General features: G+C 46.5%; 1 protein-coding gene across 1 annotated transcript; it reads right to left on the bottom strand.

Annotated features, from left to right (window-relative positions):
- Positions 1-507: 507 nt before the first annotated feature.
- Positions 508-1,282, bottom strand: NEUROG3 (neurogenin 3). Its single transcript, XM_006212890.3, has one exon. It carries the CDS (start codon positions 1,248-1,250, stop codon positions 603-605), a length of 648 nt encoding a protein of 215 aa, XP_006212952.1. The 5' UTR covers positions 1,251-1,282; the 3' UTR covers positions 508-602.
- Positions 1,283-21,829: the final 20,547 nt, after the last annotated feature.

The raw sequence follows: 21,829 nt of genomic DNA, 5'->3' as shown, positions 1-21,829 counted from the left end.
TTCACAGCCTCATCTCCTGCCCCTGGGAGGGCGATGGCTCAGGAAAGTGCACAAGGAGAAGGCAGAGGATCACCTTCGTGGATTAAGGCAGAGTAGAGAGGCCGGAACCCCAGCCTTGATAGGGACTAGAAGAGGTCAGCGACGTCTTTGAAGAAGACACTGCCCGACAGGAACCAACGTCGAGAGACCAAATATTGGATTAAGTCACATTTGAGGGTAGAGTGGTAAGAGACGGACAGGCAGGCAGACTTCAGTGAGGGTAGGGTGGCTGAGACGGCGTGTGTCTCCTGTCGTGTAGTGCTACCATTCTTGTCTTCTTTGCGGAAGATTTTAGGGTGGCCGCAGGGAGGGGGACTAAAATGCAAATAGCCTGCAACGCCCACTCGCGGGGGCAGCGGCAGAGGGTTGCAGTTGGCACGGTACCAAAAAAAAAAAAAAAAAAAAGGAGGGTAGGGATAGAACCCGGCCTGCCACCCTCTCTGGGCCTGGGCGAGACAGAAGCAGGAGGAGCAAGTACGCCCAAGGGCCGCCCCCACCGCCGCTGCCCCACATCTCCGAAGGCCTCCGCCCTCTCCCTTTCTCCCGCCGGCAGACAGGCCCCTTCATAGAAAGTCTGAAAAAGCCAGGGCGCCAGGGCGCAGGCAGACAGGGGAAGCAGGCGCCTGCAGCCCAGGGCCCTCCTCCAGCGAGGCGGCAGGGCTCAGGCTGCCCGCCTGGGAGACAGGGGAATAGAGGGAGCCCCAGTCTCCCAGGGAGCTGCCGTCTGGGCTGCCCAGCTCCTCGCAGGGCGGCACAAGTGGCTCCAGCCCGTAGAGGCTGTGGTCCGCTATGCGCAGCGTCTGTGTCAGCGCCCAGATGTAATTGTGGGCGAAGCGCAGCGTCTCGATCTTGGTGAGCTTCGCGTCGTCGGGGAAGGTGGGCAGGACGCCGCGCAGCGCGTCCAGGGCGGAGTTGAGGTTGTGCATCCGATTACGCTCACGGTCGTTGGCTTTCTTGCGCCGGTTCCGTCTCTGCTTGCTCAGAGCCAACTCACTTTTGGGCCGGCTACGTCCTCCGCGCCGCGCGCGAAGCTTCCTCGAGGCGCCTCGGCAGCCGCCCCCTTCCGCCTCGGCACAGTTCCCTGGCACGCGACTGGGGCTGGGCGGAGCGGATGCGACGCAGGTCACTTTGTCGTCTGAGGCGCCCTGGAAAGGCTGCTTTGTCTCATGGGTCACTTGGACAGCTGGTGCACCAGAGGGATGGGGCGCCATCCTGCGGCGGGGCAAAAGGTAAAGGTAAACGTGGGTCGATCACGCAGTTCCCAGTCTCGGGCCGGCTGGGGGAAAAATCGAGAAAAAGCCATCACTCCCCGCTCCCGCCGGACCAGAGGACCCCCTTTTCCCTCGGCCCATCGCTCTGTGGCCTTTACCTTGTTCTATGGTGCAAAGGGTTAGAGAGCGGTGGGCAGTGAGAGCAGCGGTGAGCTGAGCTGGCCTTTTCCTCTGCAAATTTAGCTGAGATGCAGGCGCCGCTTCTTGAAAGTTTCCCCAGCCCCAGAGACGAAAAGTGTAAAGGGGGTCCCGAGCCTCAGCGCGGCTGCGAGACCATGCGGATTTCCTGAGGCGCAAGTCGTGTGCCCCTTGGCACGCTTTATCTGCTGCTCCTGGGCCAGGAGCGTGCCTGCCCGGCTGCTGCCCGCGACGCCATCCAATCAGCGCCCGGGCCAGGGGGCCCGCGCCACGCGAGCCCGCTCCTCCCCCGCGGGGCACAGCTGGATTCCGGACAAAGGGCTGGCGCCGAGGTTGGGGGGTGGGGGTGGAGGGGTACGCAGCTCTGTTTGCTTTCTCCCCACGGGCTCTGTCCCAGCAACTCTCGGTTCCTCAAAGAGCCTCGCCCAGTGAAAGAGCCTCGTCTGGCTCGCGTCTGGCGGCCCCCCAGACCGTTTTGCTCTTATTCTGTCTTTCCTTGATATCTATACAGACCCCTTCTTGATACCTGAAGGGGGCTTTGGGAAATGTGTAGGGTATGTCAATATCAATGTGATTACACATGGGAAATTGAGACTCAGAAAGGAGACAGCTTGCTCCAAATCACTCTGAAAGGACAAGGAGCCAGGTGTCCTGACTACCAGCTTGGAGAAGCGTGTAAAATTCCCAGTGCCATTCTGCTCTCCTGCACTGTGGGTCAGATTAGGAAAAATAGAGGGTGATATTTCACTGACCCTCTACATTTTGGGAAGGGGGACGGGGCAACCACAGAGAGAGATCCTGCTTGTGTTCCTGCCACTTAGAGACCTTTCCTGGGGGTGAGGAGCCCTTCACCACAGTGCCTTGAGATGACATCCCACACTCCTCAGACGTAGCTGCTTAGAACCTCACCGCTCATCCCCCATCCCAAACCTAAGACATTTCAGTAGTGCCCCAGAGGCGGAGGGTGGCTATTGTGAGACCTCCAGGGGGCATTCCACCACTACCAATTGTGGATAGTACCCTACAAATCTGCCAGGGCCTGCGAGGGAAGCGCTTAGGTGAGAAGGGGTTAGGAAAGGGCGGGGAGTTCACAGCGAGCCCTTTTATCTTCTCAATGCCAGTGGAGTGCTGGCACTGCAAGAAGCAGATCAACTCTTTCTGCCCTTAGTCCTCCTATCCAAACATAGGAGGGTAGGGGCTGCCGGCCGCTTTGTGGTCCAGCCCCCTGCTGTGGTCTAGGCAGAGGTCTGGCGGTGAGCACAGGGATTCCACAAGTCCCTGGTTGGCACTATCTTGAAATCTTTCCAAAGTGAGTCTGAACACATCACCCCTCCTTTCTTCCCCCACCTCTCCCTTTTGTCCCCATCCCTCCCTTTTGTCCCTGTTTCAGACACCCCGTGGTCTTCTGCTTCCAGTCACTCAGGGTGAGGAGGATCACAGCTTCTGCTCCTCTCCCTTGACTGCAACATACCCCAGAAGAAAGCCAAGGCTGGGAAGACTGGGGGGGATTAAGTCTCTGTAGGTGGCAGAGGCTTCACTTTCTAGCAGGTCCATATACCCTGAGCCCCTGGAAGCTGGCAGGGGTTGGGGGCAGAACCCAGCAGGGAAACTGAGGGGATGGGGTGAGGGGAATAGGTAAGTCTGTGTATCTGCCCTAGTGACACCCTCTTGACACTTGCCCAGTCTGCTTGGAGGGTGAAGTTACCTCTAAGGCAGAGAGAGGGTGAATATGCTTGGGAGCCAGGGAGAGGTGGCTCTAGGAATGCATGGAGATAGAGGTGCTGTGCTCAGCATCTCAGCTAATATGCTGTTGGCAGAGGCTTCCTCCCTTGATGCCTGAGGACTGAAGCTAGAGGTCAGGTTCAGGATCAACAAAAGGATCCGCCAAGACTCCTGAGTTCCAAGTTTTGCTGTTGCTCCTCCCTTAGGTCACAGCTTGCTCTGAACTTGTCTTCTAGTCATAAGAATGAAAACGTTAGGTCCATTTAACAGATAGAAAAGTCAAAGCCCAGAAAGGGAAAGTGACTCATCCAAGGTCACACAGCAAGTTGTAGCAGAACCACATGGAACTCAGGTACTAAGACTCCTAGTATTCGATTCTCCCTTGCACCTGTTGCCTCTCTTTGATGGGGGGAAAATATTTTGTCAAGGCAAAGACCAGACATCCCAAAACATAGAAAGTAGAAGTCCTGGGTCTGTGAGGAATAACAGGGTCAGAGTAGAAAAAGGATAGTGATCCCATCTCCCAGTGCCAAGAGGAGCCAATGTCCACTTATGCTTTATCTCTTTGCTTTCCACCCCATCTCCTTGCCTTGCATGATTTCCATCCTGCACATCAGGAACTGATGCTTCCCTAAGGGCTACAGGGCCCAGCCTGGCTTCGTGGAGGGAACCCTGACCATAAGGGATCAAAGAACCCCTACTGATCCCCACAACCAGGACCTTCATCCCTCAGCGGCCCTCAGATGAGAAACCAAGGCGGGACTCATCTTGGCTCAACCTGGGTCAAGTGGCTCATGGGTACAGAGGAAAGCTGCAGGGCGAGCTTCCTGCACCAGGGAAGATTCTGGGGATATTTGGGAACCTTCTTGACTGGGAGAGAATTCTGGCACCAGCTGAGAATTCTTATCCCGCTTCCCCAGCGCCCCTCCGGCTCAGGGCTCTCCAGGGCTTGCAGGCCGCCAACGGTCCCGCTTTGCGCAAAACACAGTTAGGGCGAGGAGCGCGCAGCGGCCGGGGCAGCGGTCTCCTTGGGGCACTCAACTCTCTGCAGCCCTTCTTCTGGTCAGAAGGGCGGGGCCGGAGGTGAAGGAGTCCTTGGGGGTTAGAGGTCAAGGATACACGTACCCCCTTTCCGCTGCAGAGGACGCACAGACCCCCTCTCCAAAGTTAACTCCTGTGCTTTTGGCGGCGGAGGCGCAGGCTGTGATAACTCAGTGCGCGCTGGCGGTTATTTGTGAAGCGGCTCTTCCAGCCGGGAGCAGAGCCTGTTCCTGAAGCCCCCGGCCCGTCGCTGCCTGTAAGGCCTCTGGGAACCCCGCAACCCTCGACTCTCCGAGACCTAGGCTTGCCTAGAGGCTGAGGGGCCCCAGGAGAGAGGCGATAGCCTGACGTCTGGAGACCGCGGGTAGATTGGAAAGGAAGGAAGGCAGCGGTCCGCCCTACTGCCTTCTCGTTGGCGGGGGGATTCTTAGCAGTGCCTGGGGGCTCTTTGAGAAATAAGCTGGGGGAGGGTGGCCACAGGAAGCTGAATAGCTAATAGCTTGCCAGTGGAGGGGGCTTCTTTCTCTCGCCTTCGTCTCGGAGCTGAAAGAGGGGAAGACAAAAATCTGGCGAGCGAGCTGCCCGGGCCGAGACTGGCCACTTCAAACAGCCCTTCAAACAAAAGGAGACGACGAAAAGAAAGCCCCACCTGTCTCCAGTGTTTGCTAAAATAATAATAAATAGATTTCGCTTAATAAATAATTACAAGAGATTGTAAAGTGGAGTGCTTTGGAAAACATCTACCACGGGAGTCCCACAGCCAGCCATCACCTGCTCCCAAGGCGGGCAACTTTATTGTTAAGCCACCCCCCAACTAGTTCGCCTCTGATAAACTCTCCTTCGTCTTCACAATGACTGTTTACTCATAGTTAGCACAATATTACCTTTGCCGTGATAAACCCAGAGTGGGGAGACCTGGCCCCTGGCCCCTGGGCACACCTGTCCTAGAAGCTGACACATGGATTTGGCACGGAGCAGGCCTCCCCCCGGGATTTCTCCCGTGTACATTGGCCCAGTTGCCACCCATTTATAACAGGTTGGCTGCAAGGCCTATCTCAGTCCTATTTGTCTTCTTTTATTGAAAGCATATGGTCTCCAGGGGCTCACCAGCCCCATATTTCATCTGCCGGGAGCTGGGGCGCTTCCGCAGGCTGGTGCTGCCCTGCGCGCTGCTCCCCACCCAACTGCTGCTGCGCCAGCTGAGGGTTTGGCGGAGGTGGGGTCGGGAGAGAGATAAGGCAGGCTCCTCATTCGCTTTGGGAGAGAAGCCATTCCCTCAGAGACTCCCCCTCCCCGGCTCGGGGACCTCGTGCGCTCTTGAATGGGTAGCTAGTTCTTTTTCTTGGGTAGGTGAGAGGGCGCCATATGCCACCCCCCAGGGCGCACGAGGGAGCTGCGGTCCAGGGAGTCCTCTAACAAAAGGAAGAGAGGGCCCGGGACCCCAGGAGCATCCGAGGTCTTTATTTGCAGATCCCCCTCCCTGCCCAGGGCCGCCTCGCCCCCCCGAGAGTCCATAGCTCGCACGCAGCTCCTGGAAACAAAGTGTCTACATTATCTCGCCGCCGGCGGAGACAGTGAATGCGTGAAAAGGTGCATTGCGCACCAAGACACCTGTTGAAGCGGCGCCTCTTCTCAGCGCTTCTCTCTGCTCTGCCCTGGGTCAGGAGGGAGTGGGGGGTGGGAGGAGGGAGAGATACTGTGATTTGTGGCGACATATGTTGAGCAGATCGGTGTGTACTCTTCACAGGGACACATGCACCCTCGCTCCCATACACACCCCGCGAGAAGGAGCAGCTGCTCTCCTCACCTTCTCCTGACATAATACCTGGGCCAGGCGCTTTAGAGTCGCCTTTTGAGACTCCAGCTCTCCCCCACCCTCTCTGCCTTCCGCCCCCACCCGTCGTCCCAATCATGGCAGCTTTGCTGTAGGACTTTATTGTCAAATTTAACAGATGCGCATTTGTTCCCAGCGCCCCGGCCTCAAACACACACACACACACACACACACACACACACACACACACACACACAGCCAAACACAGAAAACGCGACCGATGACACAGATGCTGAGCGTGACATGTCCATATGCCCGGTCCGCGCCCGCCGGGGCTGGGGAAACAAACAGTGCTATGTGATTTTCCCTCCCCAGAAAGGAAGAAACGGAAACCGCCAGGAGGCCGTGAGGCCATCTCCAGGCACTTCCAATTTTGCGCTTGCCCTTTGCCGCCGTGGCGCAGTGCGCTGCGCGGCGCGGCGCTGGGGTCTAGGAGGGCGCAAGGATGTGGACTCAGAGCGCAGACGGAAAGGCTGCGGGAAAGGGGTCCCTGGGAGAATTGTGAGAGCCAGAAGCTCTGCAGGTGCGGGTTGGCAACTACCTGATCTCTGGGCCTTCGCTTGACCTCTGGGCTTATAAACTCCTGGGTAGTGAAGACGCCTCGGTCCTCCCGAGATTCCCAGGAGTGGGCATCCACCTGAGGCGCACTAGGGCTGGAGAAGGCCACTTGGCACACTTCGCCAGGCTGCTTATCTCCTCTACTGGTGGCTCTAATAGAGCATGATGAGAATAGCATTCAGTGGGGAGTAGGGACCTGGCTCTGCCACTATCACTTTTCCACCCTGAGAGAATTATTTTACCTGGGCCTCGGTAATCCCCTCTATTAAAGGGGAAAAGCTGTGGAAGAAATAATTCATAATTTTCTTTTCAAGTTTTGCAAAATTTGGATGTTTTGGATAGCAATGGGCCTTAGGCTGTGAGAGGAAGAAACCCAAAGAGTGCAACTCCCCTCCCTCAATGCCCACATTCTGTTTCTGGATCTGAATTTCTAGCTAATGGGTCTTTCACCAACAGTTGAGGGCCTAGGGGCAGTGATGGTCCTGAAGAAAGACAGGCACTGAGGGGTTTAGGAAGCTATCTTCTGCCCCTCCATCTTTCTGCTTTCAGGGCACAGGAACCTTTGGGCCACTCTGATACTCGGTGACAGGCATGCCTGCTGATGCCCAGTTTTCAGATCTTCATTTCTTCCAATGCTGGGATGGATTGGGGAGGCTGGGTGGTGGGTGTATGGCTCTTAAGCCCCTTGGTCTCACCAAGCCTGTTTCTGGAGAAAAATGTGCCTCCTTCCATCCTCATTGTAAGCTTGGATGAGCTCTGCTTATTCCAAAGGAGAGATAGAGACAGCCTCCCTCAGCCTTACATAAATTTTCCTACTTTCTGTGTCTTTTTGACTGAATGTGGCTCTACCATTTCTGAGATCCACTGGCCCAAGGAAGGGGGCAGTCTTCTTTAGGAGAAGTCTCCTTTGTAGAAATCAGGGCTTGTGCTGGCAGGGAAGCCCTCTGCCTGGTGGTCCCTCTGTTTCCCAGTCCTGATGTCCCCTTCCCAACCGGCTCCTTGGGGATTCTGTCTAGGCAAAGGCAATCAAAACCAAAGGGTGTCGGAACTGCTATGAGTTGGGGGTGAATGCACCTCATTTCTTTAGTTCACCGTGGATACCCCTCCACCAGGCATCAGATTGGGAAAGCAGTAAGGGGACAGGGGTAGCAGGTGGGGAGGGTCAAGAATGAATTCTAGATCAACTCAGTGGAGAAGCAATAGAATGTAATGCAATGCAGTTTTCCATGCAGTACTTAATAACATTAATATCCATACAGAACTTTGAAGAAGGCAGATCCCCCTCTCCCACAACCTGTGAGGGGGCCAGGAAGGGATTTTTCTTGTCCCCATTTTACTCCTGAGTGGTCTACTGCTCAAGGTCATAGACCTGAGTCTGGAACTCCTCTTCCCTGTGTCCTCTCCAGCCAACTGGCAGGAAATCTTCATTTTGTCGCCCTTGGCCCCTTACCCAATGCCCACACTCCAGGATCTTCATCCTGCCACTCTCTGGAGCCCTCTGGAGTTGGGCAGGTCTCAGCCAGTTCTGTAGGGACACAGGAGTGGAAGGGTTTGGAAACAATAAATAACAGACTTTCCCCTTCTCTCTTGTCTTTCTCTTTCTGTTCTTCCACAAGCCTTCCCTAGCTCCCCGAAATGCTGTGGACCCAGGGCCAGATTTGTAGGACTTTGAGAGTTGGCACCTTCTTAAATTGTGTGCCCAAAGCACCCCATTTAGCTCACCGCAGCCCCAGCTGTGCTGTGAGGGCAGTAAGCTGCATATCCTTCTTTGCTTAGACTGTAAAGCAGGTGGGCTCAATTTTTTTTATTATTATGTGGCACTATCAGAAAACTATGTTAAGCACATTCTTCAAAATATGTTAGTATTTGTTAATCCTTCACATATTATGTACAATATAAAACATATGCAAAAATATGACTTACTATAAATTATAGATGTCTTTCTGTGCCAGCCAGCATTAAGTAGTAGAAAAGAGAATGTGATTTTGAGCCAGGCATTCTGGGTTCCATTTTGGACTTCTGCACTTAGTAGTTGTGTTAGTAACTTTGGCCAATTGACTCAACCTCTCTGAGGCGCCTCCTATAAAATGGGGATAATAATAGAGAACCTACCTCATGGGGCTTAAATGATCTAATTCATGTGCTCTGTTTTTATGAATACAATGTAATACATAAATTTAAAAAAGTATCTCCAAAGAAATTTGCACCCAAGAAATAAAAATAAATATAACTGGAAGTTCTAATATGTGACTCTCCTCATGCTCCCCTGTCTGGGCAACCCACTGCTGTCTTAGCAACCTAAATAGTGGAATCATCAACAGTTATGACATAGGTTTATATTTGATGGGCTCTTTATCACCCATTGTTATTTCTTAGCACATGAGTGAGGCAACATGGTCAGAAATCTGCAAGCCACTTCTATGAAGAAACTGAGGCTTTAGAGAGCTGATGTGACTCATCCAAAGACACCCAACTTATATTGTGAGGTGGGAATAAGAATCTAGGTCTTCTGACCCCAAGTCTGTGCTTCATTCACCCTCGCTCTCTGTTACACTCTGGGTCCCACTTACGAGCTGGTTGTAAAACCATCTCAGGTAGTCTCTTGCAGAACAACTACCAATGAATCAATGAGCTGGTGGTGTGTGCATATGGCTCATTTACTCTTGTCCAGCAGAAACCATAGTGGGCTTGGAGGCCCCTGGCATGTGATCTTATTTGGTGGTGGGGTACACTTTGCAGATGTAAGTATAGAGGGGAGAACTTTGGTGCAGACCTTCAATTCTTCACAGGAAACTACAAATCAGATTCCTGTCAATGCAATTGCCCAGACACCAAGATGGCCCCAGGTCAATTGGGCACACCTTACCTCTGCCCCATAAATGTTTACAAAGAGTCATTATGAGAGGGTGGTGGCCAGCTGTTTCCTACAGTCACAGAGGTTAGACCCAGAGGAAGTGGTTTGAATTAGAAAAGCAGAGATTTAGACTATTTATGACTATTTTTTCCCCAAATAAACATGGTAAGAGTCCTCTTCAGATGAGGTGGAATCCTCTCTGTAAAGACCTCCCGTTCTCTGGCCTGGAATGGTTATGCAGTCGGCTTAGAGGCCAGGAGATGGACTGATGACCTTAGGAGACCCCATCCATCCCCATGATTTCACCACCATGAATAGTTAGGCTGACAATTCAGTTGTATAGAACACACTTGGGGAGTCACCTGTCACAGAAGCCCTTCAAGATCATGGGTGGAATTCATTACTATAGTTCTTTAAAAAAATTTTTTTGAAGTATAGTCAGTTTACAATGTTGTGTTAACTGTAATTGTGTGAATTCTGGTGTACAGCATAGTGATTCAGATATATATCTGAATATATATATATATATATATATTTCATATTAGTTTTCATTATAGGCTATTACAAAGTATTGAATATAGTTCCTCGTGCTATACAGTAGAACCTTGTTGTTTATCTCTTTTATATATAATAGTTAGTATCTGCAAATCCTGAACTCCCAAATTATCCCTCTACTCCCCCATTCCCCCAGTAACCATAAGTTTGTTTTCTATGTTTATGAGTCTGTTTCTGTTTTGTAAATAAGTTCATTTGTGTCTTTTTTAGATTCCACATATAAGTGATATCATATGGTATTTTTCTCTTTCTGGCTTACTTCACTTAGTATGATGAGCTCCAGGTCCATCCATATTGCTGAAAATGGCATTATTTTCATCTTTTTTTTAAACACCTTTATTGTGGTATGATTATTGTACGGTAAACTACACATATTTCAGATGTACAATTTGCTGAATTTTGATAGATGTATACACCAGTGAGACCACTACCACAATCAAGATAGCTAACATTTCCATCACTCCCCAAGAGATGCAAATTTCGAATTCCCAGTGTATCTCTTCACACACCCTGCTAACCATAAGTTTGTTCTCTATGTCTGTGAGTCTGTTTCTGTTTTGTAGATAAGTTCATTTGTGTCCTTTTTTTTAGATTCCACATATAAGTGATATCATATGGTATTTTTCTTTCTCTTTCTGACTTACTTCACTTAGAATGACAATCTCCAAGTCCATTGATGTTGCTCAAATGGCATTACTTTATTCTTTTTTTTTAATGGCTGAATAGTATCTTCTTTATCCAATCATCTGTCCATGGACAGTTAGGTTGCTTCCATATCTTGGCTATTGTAAATATAATTATTATAGTTCTTAACCTGAGTAAATTGTAAGTAATACTAGTCCTCTTCTGAAGAATTACAGAACCACAGCTCAAACCCATGATGTGCTAGGTGTTGTGAGAAATATCAATAACCAGAAAGACTGTCACTAGCATGTGGTCCCCAGCACTAAGTTGACAAATGATTGGGACCTGAGGCTCAGAAAAGAAATGTGTCTTGTTCAAGGTCACACTACAAGTGTGGCCAAGTCAGAACCCAAGTCTCTTTCGACTATCTCGTGATCAAGTCCCGGAGCCGTTCCTCTTTGTTGCTCTTGTTTGGTACCCATCCTTCTCTGCCTGGTGTGTGGAGGTCCTTTGTCCTATGTCTCCCTCAATACAGGAAGAGCTCCTTGAGGACAGTGGCTGTGTCATGTTGAGAATTTAGTAAGGATGTTGTAAATGGGCCCAGGTAGGTGAAGGTTATGTGAGACCTGGGCATCTGGGCAGCCAGCAGGCAGTTGGCAGGATATGGAATGAGTGGAGGAGGCTGATTGGACCCATACTGCTGTTGTAAACTCTGATGCAAGCAATGGAGCCAAAGCTGTGGGGACGATGGAGGCGGATAAGGGGAAACACTTTCCTTTAAGGGCACAACCTGGAAGTTGTGTGCATTACTTCTCCTTATGTTTTGATCAACCAGTGCTTAATCTCATGGCTTAATTTAGCTGCAAGGGAGGCTGGAAATGTAGTCTGAAGTCTGGGTGAACACATGCCCAGCTGCATATTGGAAATCTATTACCAACAGTCTTTATCACACTTAGTTATTAGAAAATATGAATTTTACCCCCTTAGATTGCAGTAGAGATCCTTAGTGTAGTGTCCATCCCCCTAGCCTAGGGGCTCCCAAGGATTGTGAAACCTGAAAGTTGGTAGATAATGTTCTGTGTGTACATACATCTTTCTGAGAAGATTCAGAGATTCATCAAGTTATCTAAGATGTCTACGGCCTCCTTTCCCAAACATTAAGAGCTAGTTGTCTAAAGGTTGCTGAGAAATTTGGACAAGTAATACTATCTCTATGATTTTTTTCTTGAGAGTTCTCTTCTCTTCTATAGAGATGTTCCAAGGCCCTGAGTGAATAAAGAGCTTTGAATAAAATTGTGACAAACCAAAAGAAGGACTTTCAGTCATTCTGCACACATTTACTGAGGACTGAAGAGGGGAAAGTGCTGTGCTCAGCACTAGGAATAAATCCATTTCTTGCCTCAAGAGCTCAGAGTCTAATTGTAGACAGGTACCTAGACTAGGAATTATACACCTTCTGTATCTGCTCCTCCAGTTCAGGCCCTCTGGTAGCCCAGAAGTCTGAAAATTTAACAAATTCTCCAGGTGCTTTTGATATGAAGCCAGAGTTGGGGCGAGGCCACAGGTGACTAGCTTATAAGCTTTTGGTGAGGTGACTGCAGGCAAGGATGCAGAAACCAAAGCTAGCAGGAAGAGTCCTCGGCTCTGGGTTCTAACTCCCACTCTGTGGAACTGTAGACTGCTCCCTCATTCATGAAGAGGAGGTTGAGAGAATGATCAAGAGCAGACTCTGGAGTCATCGAGGCAAGTTTGAATCCAGGCTATGGATGCATCTTAATCTCTTTGTAATGTTGGACTAATCACTTAATTTCTCTGGCTTTGATTCTTTCATCTACAGAATGGATGCAGTAATAGTGCTCACATGTAAGGTTGTTCTTTGTTTGAATAAGCTAATGGATGTCTAGCACTTAGAATGGTGCCCAGCTCGCAGCAAGGGCAATGCTTTATTGAGGGTTATTGTGTGCTGGCCACTGGGACAGTGACAGGGATGCACAAGAGAGCAAAATGCACAGTCCCTCATGGGGCTGACGGCCATCTACTTAAGGAGGTGTATGTTAACAAAGCAGTCATATGAATAGATGATGACAAACCCTGGAGAGAGCTCTGAGTGGCAAGCTTTAAGGTGCAATGGAAGCTTGAGATCAGGGAAGGTATTCTAGAGAGAGGACCAACATACTTAAGGCCTGAAGCTGGAAGAAGCGTGACATATTTGGTAAAGGGAAAGGGCCTTGTGGATGGAGCACAGAGTAGGAGGGAGAGAGTTTTGAGATGAAGCTGGAGGGCTAGCAGGGCTCTGTTTGGTAGGGCTGGGCCCTGCAGGGCTTCATGTATATTTACCCTGAGAGCAATCGGAAGCCACTGAGTGGTTCTGACATGAGGACTGACATGTTCATAATGTATGTTTATGAAGGGATCAGTGTGTGTGAGAAGAGTGGATTGGCATAAACAGAGGGAAGCCAAGAGACTTGTCCATGTGAGACGGTGGGGCTTGACTGGTGTCAGGGCATGGAGAGAAATGGTTGGATTTAGCTGAGAGAGGGAAAGTGGGCAGAGTCTGGCACTAGATCAAATATGGGGCATTAGGGAGGGAATAATAGAAAGAATGGGGCATTTTTCAGTGAGATGGAGATCATCAGCAGACATGTCATGTTTGGTGCCTTTGAGATGTCCAGATGGAGATGGATGAGTGGACTATTGGCCACACATGTCTTGGTGGAAGTGTGGGCTAGAGATGTTTATGTGTAAGTTATCTAGGTATAGCCAGTGTTTGGGTGTAGATGAAACAGTTTAGGGAAAGAGCATAGAGTGAAAAGAGAAGGGCGTAAGAACGAGGTCTTAGGAACTCCAACCTTTAAAGGTAAGAGAGGAGGAAACCCTAAGGAGATTGCAGGGCTGTGGCCAGAGAGGGAGGTGGACAACCAGGAAGGTGTGTTGTCCTTAAGGCAAGGGAAGGGTGTCTTAATTCTGCCTGGAGTAAGACACAAGGTATGAAGCAGCTTAGGAGAGAGTTGAGTGTTTCAGATGGATGTAAGAGAGCATTGTCATTACAAATGTAGTGCTGTGAGTGAAAGTGTTGTACAAACAACAGAGGGCTGTGCAAATGCATGAGACTTAGGTTACTAGCCACTAATGTGTGATGAGAACTCAGAGTACAGTGCAGGGAGACACTATGGAATTCATCCCTAATCTTGTTTTGTTAGCTACTTTTTGATGGTCCATATTTTACACTCTGGGAAATGCCATGAGGACATTAGAGAAAGTCTGGAAACAGGATGAGGGAGAAAGACTGGGAGAAAGCAGGAGGTGATGGTTCTGAAATATTAAAATATGCAGTTTTTTCAAAGCCATATCTTAGGGGAAAAAGTTGTTTTCACTTCTCGAGAGGCTTTTCCTGGCATTTCAGCTCCAACATAAATCTCTTGTCTTAGGATGCCCACATTGCATTGTTTATGATGAAGGAGCTCATGTCAGAGAAAGGAAGGTGAGGGATTGGACACAGGATCATGGGATGCAGTAGTTATTTTACATGTGGCACCTTTGAGAAGCTGCTGGCCTAACGGAGTGTTGGACTGGGCTACTGAAGGCTCCCCTGAGTCAGGAAGGATGGGACACCATCCTCTGGAACATAGCATACATTCTTTATTTGTCTGTTTGTTTATTGAGATATAGTTGAGGTACAATACTATGCTAGTTTCAGGTGTACTACATAGTGATTTGACATTTGCATATATTATGAAGTGATCACCTTGGTAAGTCTAGTAACCATCTATCTCCATGTAAAATTATTGCATTACTGACCATATTCCTTTTGCTGTATGTGACATTCCCAAGGCTTATTTATTTAATAACTGGAGGCTTTTACCTCTTAATTCCTTTCAGCTATTTCAACCCTTCACACCCACCTCTCATCTGGCAACCACCCCCGTATTCTCTGTATCTATGAGTCTGTTTTCACTTTGCTTTATTTGTTTTGTTATTTTAGATTCTACATTTAAGTGAGACCATAGGTAATTTGTCTTTCTACCTGACTTATTTCAATTAGCATAATACCCTCTGGATCCATCTATGTTGTCACAAATTGCAAGGTTTCTCTTTTTTATGACTGAGTAATATTCCATTGTGTCTGTCTGTCTGTCTACCTACCTACCTACCTGCGTACCTATCTGTCTTCCTGATCCACTCATCTATTGGCAGACACTTAAGTTGTTTCCATATCTTGGCTATTGTAAATAATGCTGCAATGGACATTAGTGTGCACATGTCTTCAAATTAGTGTTTCTGTTTTCTTTGGGGAAATACCCAAAAGTGAAATTTCTAGATCATATGGCAGTTTGATTTTTAATTTTTTGAAGAACCTCTGTACTGTTTTCCATTGTGACTGACACTACAACCCCCACCAACAGTGCATTTGGGTTCCCTTTTCTCCACATGTTTACCAACACTTGTTATTTGTTGTCTTTTTGGTGATTACCATTCTGACAGGTGTGAGGTAATATCTCACTGTGGTTTTGATTTGCATTTTCCTGATGATTAGTGATGTTGAACATCTTTTCATGTCTGTTGCCCATCTCTATGTCTTCTTTGGCAGACATGGCATACATTCTAAATCAACAATCTATGCGGTGCTATGTACTCAGTAGGGTAGAACATATGAGTCCAGGAATCAAGAGAGTGGGAGCAGGAGTAGCCCTATTCTCTGTCACTCTCAATGGCTCTCTTGAGGAATTTAGCTTTCTGCCCCCGCCATTTTGGGCATGCAGACCCCAAGAACCCAAAGGGAGAGTGCTCCCATAGGAGATAGAACATGAGTGCGTGGAACTAAAAGTTAAGGTTGCAGCTTTGGCGTATCAAGCTCCTTGAATTGGGAAGATGAGTCATCATCTTGTCAGGAGTAGTTGATTGCAATCCCCAGAATGATATAGGACAGCTGTTACAAAGTAGAGGCAAGGAGTAATAGGTTTGCTACCCAGATGATCCACTTGGATGCATCTTGGAACTCTCTTGCCCATTTTTGGTGTTAGAGGGACAAGTGTAGCCGCCACAGCCTGAGTAGTGCATGGTGATAGGGGCTCAGACCTCTCCAGGATGAGGGTCAGGTCATGCCACCAGGTAAACCACTGAGACCAGGAGAGATGCTATCTAGGAAATCTAGAATGAATAGAAAAGAAGGGAGATTGTATGTGTCAGTTGTAGCCCAAGATCAAATATAAAGCTGGTATTGTTTTCTTCTAGTTGATGCCTTCATTTTCTGCGTTCCCCCCATGAAATAAAAACTTCCCAGAATTCTAGAGAAGGTGCACTCAGAACTTACACAAAGAAGTTAATTTGAGATCTGAGCAGCACGATAGTGGACCGTAGTGGATGCTGCAGTGACGCTTCATCCAGATCACACTTTAGCAATGAAGGACTTAACTCTTCTAGATGCTAGGAGTGCCTTTGGCTGTCAGCCCTCTTCAGAGATTGCCTCAGGTTAATATAGGTGCTGTGTTCCCTTCTTGCAGCAGCCTGCATCTGATGACTGGTCAAAGTGGAACATACATATTCATTCCCATCACCCCAACTTGGGATAGCCTTAAGGACCGTCCCAGCTTCAGAACTTTCTTGGGTAGAATGAGGCCTTTGTTGAGAAAATGCCTGAGTCCAACTTAACCCCCTTCCCAATCCTGCTTTCTTCCTCTTCTTTCACCTCCACAGATATTGGTCCTAAGAGAACTCTCGCATAAACTCCCTGCACAGTAATCTCCGCCTCACAGTCTGCTTCCTGAGGAAGCTGACTTGAGACATTGCTTTGCAGATTTAATGTTTTGGAGATAATACAGAACCACTGAAATTTTAGAGCTAGAAGGGATCATAAGGACAATCTAGTGATAATTCAACTACCTCTTGTAAATGAAGACCCCAAAATTCAAGAGTAGACTGTGACTTGCCCGAGGCTGGATCTAATTACTCCTAGCCTTCTGCTTGGCTCAGGTTATCCAAGGATTGGCTTCCTGATTTGACCTATTATGACTCCTTTAAATCTTGGTTTGACACAATGGCTAGCAAATTATAGCCAGCCACCCATTTTTATAAATAAAGTTTAATTGAAAGACAGCTATGCTCATTAATTTAGGTGCTACAACAGCAGAATTAAGTAGTCACACAGAGACTTTATGACCCACAGTGCCTGAAATATTTACTAACTGGCCCTTTACCAAAAAGTTTACCAGAATACTTGATCACTGTTTTAACAGATGAATCATTCAAGGTCTAGTCAGAAAAACAGAAAGTACTCTAGGGAATTTAATATAGGAAATTGGTCAAGCAGGTATTGGAAGCAAAAAGTACCTGAAGGTGAAAAGCAAAAAGGTTACACCAAGGGAACACAGGGTAATAGCTACAGGAAGCAGCTACAGCCTCTTGGACTGAGCGCTAGGATCTACAAGTTCAGAGCAAGGGTTCTGTGGAGCTCAGAGCTCTGAGGAAGGGTGTTGGCAGGTGCTGATACTGCTAGCTAAGGGTGGGTGATGAGACTGGTGCTGAGATTGTCAAAGGAAGCCGGAGGTTTCTTGCTAGAATCAGTTTCTATTGTTAGGGCCAGTGCTGGAGCAAAGCTGACAGGACACTCCAGCAAATGGGGAGGAGTAAGTCCCTTCTCACTTCTTCTTGTCTCCCAGTCTCCCTCCAGTCTCCCCTGTTGTCAAAATCTTACAGAAAATTGGCAGGCAAAGCAGGTATATGGTTTACACAGTCAGTTCCAGCAGAGCAGAGCATAGAAGGAGCTGGGAAATAGAAACACAATGACCTGCCCTGTAGGCCAGGATGATGTCAGAGCCACCAGTTAGCTATGGCCTCAAGCTCTCCCCAGGCATGGCATCACTGGAGAAGGAAGAGGGTGTCAAGAGAAATGCCCTGTTAGACTTGCCCTGCTTGGGCCCTGGAGGTCCTCTCCTATTTATAGGTACGTCACAAGGGAAATGGTTAGACTAGTGGGTCTAACTGAGTCAAAGATGTGCTTTAAGGACTGTTGGGATAATCCTATGTCCTAATAAAGAAACCTTCTCTTCCGCCCCAGGGTAAGTCTTGCCAAATATATCTGCTTCCTTCATGGCTCAAATTAGTCTTATGACTCTCATTAGCTCTGATTCATCTGACTGGGGTTGTATGTTCACCTCTGAACCAATCACTAGGACAGGAGGAATGAGATGCTCTGACTGGCTTAGCCTGGGCCACTTGCTCCATCCCTGGACTATTGGGTATGAGGGTGAGGAGGGGAAGTGAGGGGTTTGAGTCAGGTGGACTCAGAATAGGGAAGGAGGAGTTCCCTCAAAGTCAAGTCAGTGTAGAGTGTGTGCTTAGCAAGCATGAGGTCCTGGGTTCAATCCCTGGTACCTCCATTTAAAATAAATAAATAAACCTAATCCGCCCCCCCCAAAAAAAAAAGAAAGAAAGAAGGTATGGCCGGACTACTATGAGCTGCCCTGGCTGTGCAGGACTAAGCCCACCTCCTTCTGCTGTGAGATCTGACAACTTCCCAGCAGGCAGCAACATCTCTGGAATAGTCCCTGCTTTCCCTGAGATCCCCCTTTGCCATTCCCCGGCTCTGCTCTGAGTTTCAGGGAGCTGACCCTCCTGGGCTGCGTTTTCTGGGCTCTAGGGCAGAACTGGTTTCTGCCTAGGATTAGCCAGTAGGAGACCCTGGTGGGAGAGTAAAGGGTGGGAACAAGAGAAATCAGGCAATTTCTCACCTGTCCTATCTAAGGCGACATCTCCAGCAGCAAATTTACCAATAAAGTTTTTTCACTTCTCTTCCATGGCTCTGGTCATTCACCACTGCGCATGACATTATTGGTAGGTTTTTCATTGATGGCCTTTATCAGGTTGAAGAAGTTCTCTTCTATTTCTAGTTCACTTAGATTTTAAATCATGAATAGCTGTTGAATTTTATCAAATACACTTTGTGTGTCTATCAAAATGATTGTGTACTTTTTGTCCTTTATTCTTTAGTGTGGTGAATTATATTGATTGCTTTTTTAAAAAATGTTAAACCAACTTGCAGTGCTGGGATAAACTTTACTGGTCATGATGTATTATTCTTTTTATACATTGCTGTAATTGATCTGCGAATGTTGTGGTAAGGACTTTTACATCTATGTTCAGGAAGGATATTGGTCTATAATTTTCTTGTGTTGTTTTGTCAGGTTTTGTTATTGAAGTTTTCCTGGCCATAAAATTCATAAAAATGAATTGGCAGGCTATGTCAGTTATCAATGTATTGCCTTTCAACTCCAAATCCATTCTTTGCCTGCTGTATGTTAAAGGAGATGGTCATGCAAGTATTTCTGCCTTGTCAGCTGGCACCACATTAAGCCTTGTCAGTAGAGGATGCTGGAGGGACACTGGAGGAGAAAAGGATTTTCTCTTGCTGCAGAGTGAGCTCGCAGTGCTTAGCTAGATCAGCATGGTGGCTTCTCCACCTCCAGGTTCCTGTGGCACATGGCAGCCAGCTGCCTTCCGGGTACCTCCTCAGGTGGCTTGGCAGTGGAGTGCTGCCAGTGAGGTACCTCCCCATAAATGGCCACCCCAGCAACTTTGTAGCAAGTTCCAAGGTGTGACACCTCACTGTGGATGACTTACCTCTGCATCCCAAGGGGCAGGTTTCCATCTAGTCACAGGGCACCTCTGGCACCTCAGCAACCTCTCCACCACCCAGTGAGCCACGCCACATCCTCTTCAGTGAGGTCAGGATTTCGGCCCAGGGATTATGATTATCCAGGCTCAGCCCCCAGGAATAGTGGGTACTCATTGTGTTTGCTATTCCTATATTCTTTAGGGCTCTCTTTAACTCTTACTAGGCAATTTCCCCCCTTTCCTCCCCGTCTCCTGTTAATACTTCTTTGTGTTAAACTTTAGATTACCATTCGAATTACCATTTGGCTTCCTACTCCTGATGGGACCCTGAATGAGACAGAGGTGCTTGCTTCTCTTCTATTTTCCAAAAGAGTGTTTAAAATTGATATTATTTCATCCTTAAAATTTGTTCACAATACTTCTTCAGTGTTCTTTTAAGGTCTGCAGTATCCCTGGTGATACGACATTTAATTCCTGATGCTGGTATTTGGTATTCTCTCTTCCTGATAAGTCTAGTTAGGGGTTTATTAACTTCATTAGCCTTTTCAGGGAAAAAACTTTGTCTTTATTTTCTTTTTTGTCTCTTTCCATTTCATTGAATTCTGCTCTTCATTTTTATTTTTTCTTCTATTTACACAAGGTTGAATTTTTTTCTGTTTACTTCTTTTTCTAGCTTCTTAACATGGAAACCTAGATAATTGATTATTTTACGATATAGGCATTTAAAGTGGTACGTTCCCCTCTAAACACTGCTTTATCTGCGTACTACAGATTTTGATATGTTGTGTTTTCATTAGCATTCCAGTTCAAAATATTTTCTTATTTCTCTTGTGACTTTTTTCTCTGACTCATGGGTTATATAAAAGTATGTTATTTTAATTTCTAATTATTTGTCCCCTAGATATCTTATTCTTTATTAGTTTCTAATTTAATTCCTTTGTGACCAGAGAAATATTCTATAAATGTTTAACCTTTTGACTCTATTAAAACTTACATATGGTCTTTCTTAAATGCTCCATATGCACTTGAAATTAATTTATATTTTGTGGTTGTTGGATGGTAGCATTCTGCAAATGTCAGTTAGGTCAAATTGGGTGATAGTGTTGTTCAGATCTTCTATATCCTTGAGTTTTCTTTTCTTTTCTTTTCTTTTTTTTTCCTGCTTCAGTCAATTAACAAATGAAGGGTGTTAAAATTGTTGGCTAAAATTATGGATTTCTCTAAATCTTTCTTTTGTTCTGTCAGTTTGGTTTCATAAATGTTGAAATTCTGTTATTAAGTTCATGCATTTTAGGAATTGGTATATCTTGTTAATTAATTGTCATTTTTAATATCATCAGATGGTCCCCTGTATCTCTCATCATAATCTCTGTCTTTAAATCTACATTGTCTGACATTAATATAGCCACATCAAGTTTCCTCTGTTTAGCGTTTGCAGTGTATGTCTCTTTCCATCCATTTGATTTCCATCTATTTGTATTTTTATATTTAAATTGTCTCTGTTATAGACAGTATGTATTTGGCCTTTAAAAAAAACCTGGTCTCTTCTGACAACATCTACCTTTTAATTGGAGTGTGTAATGCATTTATCTCTAATGTAATTTTTGGTGTGGTCTTTTATTTGTTCCTTCAATTTTTTCCCTTCATTTTCCCTTTACTATGTTCTTTTGAGTCAATCAAATATTTTTTAGTATTTCACCTCATTTCCTCTATTGGCCTCTTAGTTCTATGCCTTTTCATTAGTTTTATTATTTCCTTCTAAATGTATGAGGCCATTTACCTGTCCCCTCCATCCTTTGTGCTATATTTGTGATATATTTTACTTCTACATATTATAAACCTATCTTACATTATTATCATTTTTGCTTTTCTTATATTGTTATTACTTTTGCTTTAAAGAGTTTATTCTAAGAAAGTCACAAGAATAAAAAATAAATAGCTTGTTTTTTGGACAGCAAAGGAAACCATAAACAAACTATATGCATGTTATATGATTTGTTACTGTCTTGCAGGTCCCTGATATTTTGTTTAGTTTTTTCAATATTTTTTCTGTCTGTCCTTCAAATTAACTAATTTCCCTGGCTTTTCTGCTGCCATCTCTGTTCTCATTAGATCATAGCAAGAGTACATAATATTAGCAGAATGATTTATCACTGATAGTGTTAATCATGATCATTTAGCTAAGGTAGTATTTGTCAGATTTCTCCACTGTAGTTATCTTTTCCCCTCTTCCTTACTATATTCTTTGGAAGCAAGTCACTAAGTGCAGTCCACACTTTTCTTTTTTTTTTTTCAAAAGAAGGAAACAAGAAACAAATAGAAAAAAATTTTATTGGCAGAGTAAGAATTAACATATCAATAATTACCTTAAACATAAAACCTCCTAGAACTAGTAAGTGAATTCAGCAAGGTTGCAGAATACAAGATAAACATACAAAAATCAAATCTATTTCTATGTACTAGCAATGACCATGTGGTAACTGAAATTAAAAATGAAATACCATTTACAATAGTGCACACACAAAAATAAAATATTTGCATATGAATCTAGCAGAACACATATGGGACTGGTAGTTGAATGCT

This window comes from Vicugna pacos, chromosome 11 (genome assembly GCF_048564905.1).
Source record: "Vicugna pacos chromosome 11, VicPac4, whole genome shotgun sequence".
NCBI lineage: Eukaryota > Metazoa > Chordata > Mammalia > Artiodactyla > Camelidae > Vicugna > Vicugna pacos.
Note: the sequence above shows the minus strand (reverse complement) of the source record. Positions and strands in the feature narration are given on the sequence as shown.

Excerpts from the sequence above, each read along its gene's own strand:
- NEUROG3 (XM_006212890.3), bottom strand. The coding sequence starts at position 1,250 with ATGGCGCCCCATCCCTCTGGTGCACCAGCTGTCCAAGTGACCCATGAG.